Here is a 2,947-nt window from a genome sequence, read left to right on the forward strand (position 1 = left end):
GTGTGTGTGTGTGTGTGTGTGAGTCTGTGTGTGTGTGTGAGAGTGTGTGTGTGTGTGTGTGTGTGTGTGAGAGAGAGAGAGAGTCATCAGATCGATGTTGTGAGTGAATCTAAGCTCGTGAACAAACAGTCGCTCAGGAAAGTAAATGACGGAGATCTGAACACACACACGCTTCACACACGCGCTACAACATTAATCACTCTATTCTAGATTTACATCTCACAAAAATACAGAGGCTTAAAAATACAATTCCTTACATTGCTTTAAAATAGTCGAATGAAAGGCATTTTTTTATTCATAAGATGCAAACGGACCCTGGAGGCTATTTATCCCACATACAGGCCTATAACACACTCACACACACACTCACACACACACACACACTGGGCTCTGAATTGATCCATTACTGAAATTGTTCGCACATTGCGTGATTCGGTTCAAATGGCGACTGAACCGACCAAATGTAAACAATTATTTTGTTTTGTTTTTAATATTTATTAAATTTACAATGTTTACAATGAAAGTTATAATAATAACTACTATAATCCTTCTATAATTATTACCTGTATTATAATACATTATTAGCCTACTATATATTAATCTACTACTAACAATAATAATAATTATTAGGCTTATCATAAAAATAATAGGCCTATATATATCATTAGTGATATAATTCATTTTACTGATTTACTGGATTTGTTTTTTTCTTGCATATTCCATATTTAAAGTAAATTACAATAAATATAAAATAAGTGAAAAGGCAACGTTTCTATTGCTTTCATTAGATTGCAGGGACAAAATTAATAATATGCGAATAAGGGCAGGAAACAAAATAAAGTCGTTAAAAGGTTGTTTTTTTTATTGTAATATTATTATTATCAGCCTATCTGACTTTCCCGAATCAAACATTTATTCTCCTCGGGTTTGGGCAAATGTAAAACATTATGATATGATGAACATATATGATTTCTGCTCAAAAACATTTTTCTTTCATTACAATATTTCACGTTCGGCATCGCGCTAATTAAACCGCTTCATTAATGAAAAGCATGTTTCTCTCAGACGGTTCAGCTCGTTTAAAGAAGAAGAAGAAGAAGAAGAAGAAAGAAACAGCATCAATTAGAAATTCATCTGATCTTAATGCGCAGTCACGCGCGAGACCCTCAGAGCAACGCAATCCCTCTCACCATCTATCTATCTATATCTCTATCTATCTATCTATCTATCTCTATCTCTATCTATCTATATCTCTATCTATCTTCACAGTCAGCGATTCTCACACTCTTAAAAATAATGATTCGGTTAGATTCCAAAAAGTGATTCGGAGTCAAATGTCACTTGGGAATCTTTTTAGGATCCACAAGTTTTTTTTTTTTTTTCTCGTTTTGAACAAAACAAAAAATCAATATAGCCTACTGAGGAGGTGTCAGAAATTACGGTTCGTAGTAGCCTGCACTCTTAAAAATAAAGGCTCCAAAAGGTTGTTTTTGCAATAGAAGGACCATTTTTGGTTCCCAAAAGAACCTTTCAGTGAACAGTTCCTAAAAGAGCCATTTTGAAGAACATTTTTTTTACTATAAAGATATTTTCTGCATTTGAAGGGCTCCATGGATGTTTAAGGTTGTTCACCATCGACGCCAATAAAAAAAACCTTCATTTTTAAGAGTGTAAAGGACAGCGTTTGTATTTATAACCATCTAAAACACACGCATTTTCCCCACGCAGGGAAATAATTCAAGTGAATCATCTGGAATCTGAACCATTATTTGCACTGCTTGCTATAAAGTCACGTCAATATAAAATGCGAAATAAAGTATCCTGTAAACAATGAAATAACGCTTGAGTAGCCTAGAATTTGAAATAGAATTGTTCTGTTGATTTGCATTGCGCATCGTTTAAACGCGGCTTTACAGGTGTGTGACACAAAATGTAGGCTATAATAGCCTATAAATCCTTTTTTTTTTTCTTCTTCTTCAGTGAATGCATGATCTGACTGATCGGCAGCCTATATTAAATGCATAAAAATACTAAAATACAAATTTTTAGAAAACAAAGGAATTCACTAGCTATATGGCATCTTTTGAATTTTATTTTTTCCCCTGATAATGACGAACCTTAATACGGCGTTCTGAACCTAAAAACCATCATAAAAATAGGCACTGTAAGGTGTTTTTTTGCGTAACTTTCGCTGTCTTAAAAGAACATTTCTACCCGATTTAGTGCATAACATAGTGCATTTAGGTTGATCCAGTGAAGTTTCGAGCAGTTTATTTTCACGCTCTGTTGTTATTTGTATCATCGCGCGTGACTCAAAAGCACCAGGAGGCCTGTGTAATTAGCGCGAGAGTGTTAATGAAGGCGTCTGACCTTGCGGGAACACCAGGCGCATCTTCAGGTAGCTGCTGGTCAGTCGGATGATGGACGCTTTGTCCAGCTGAGACGTGATGGCCGACGGTAACGGCAACATTCTGGCGAGCTCGTGAAACTCGCTGTTCTCCTTCTCCCGCCGCGTCCTCGCCGCCGTCTTGGACTTCTCCTTCATCGCGCCGTTAATCGAGCTCAACAATAAATCCAGCGAGAGACCCGCGACATCTGACCCGCGCAGGCCGCTGCCGATCAAAACGCATGCAGCAAAACTTTATGAATCTGCGCTTCACCAGCTCTAAAGAATCGAATTGCATTCTGAATTCATTTATCATTAGCCTGCTCAATAATGCATAACGACACGGTACAGTTAAAGGTGTCACTGTGCCCAAACTAACACTTCATATGTCCCACAATTATGTCATAATAATTAAAAATGACAGTATTTTTTTTTTATCATTTCACAACGAAACTCACGAAAACATATTAACATTACAGCTACTCACCACCTTTTGTTCAGGATCAGGAGTTCCACAATATCCGCAGACCGGTCATTCTCTATTCTATTCTATTCTATTCT

At 36.7% G+C, this 2,947-nt stretch overlaps 1 protein-coding gene across 1 annotated transcript in view; it reads right to left on the minus strand.

The window, feature by feature from the left end:
* Positions 1-2,545, minus strand: part of LOC107758136 (single-minded homolog 1-like) — an 18,346-nt gene extending 15,801 nt beyond the window's left edge. Inside the window, exon 1 of the mRNA XM_016575805.1 lies at positions 2,371-2,545. Coding sequence (XP_016431291.1) covers positions 2,371-2,545 — 175 coding nt within the window. The remainder of the gene's footprint in view (positions 1-2,370) is intronic.
* Positions 2,546-2,947: the final 402 nt, after the last annotated feature.

This window comes from Sinocyclocheilus rhinocerous, unplaced genomic scaffold (assembly GCF_001515625.1).
Source record: "Sinocyclocheilus rhinocerous isolate Xijiao unplaced genomic scaffold, SAMN03320098_v1.1 scaffold2911, whole genome shotgun sequence".
In the NCBI taxonomy this organism is placed as follows: domain Eukaryota; kingdom Metazoa; phylum Chordata; class Actinopteri; order Cypriniformes; family Cyprinidae; genus Sinocyclocheilus; species Sinocyclocheilus rhinocerous.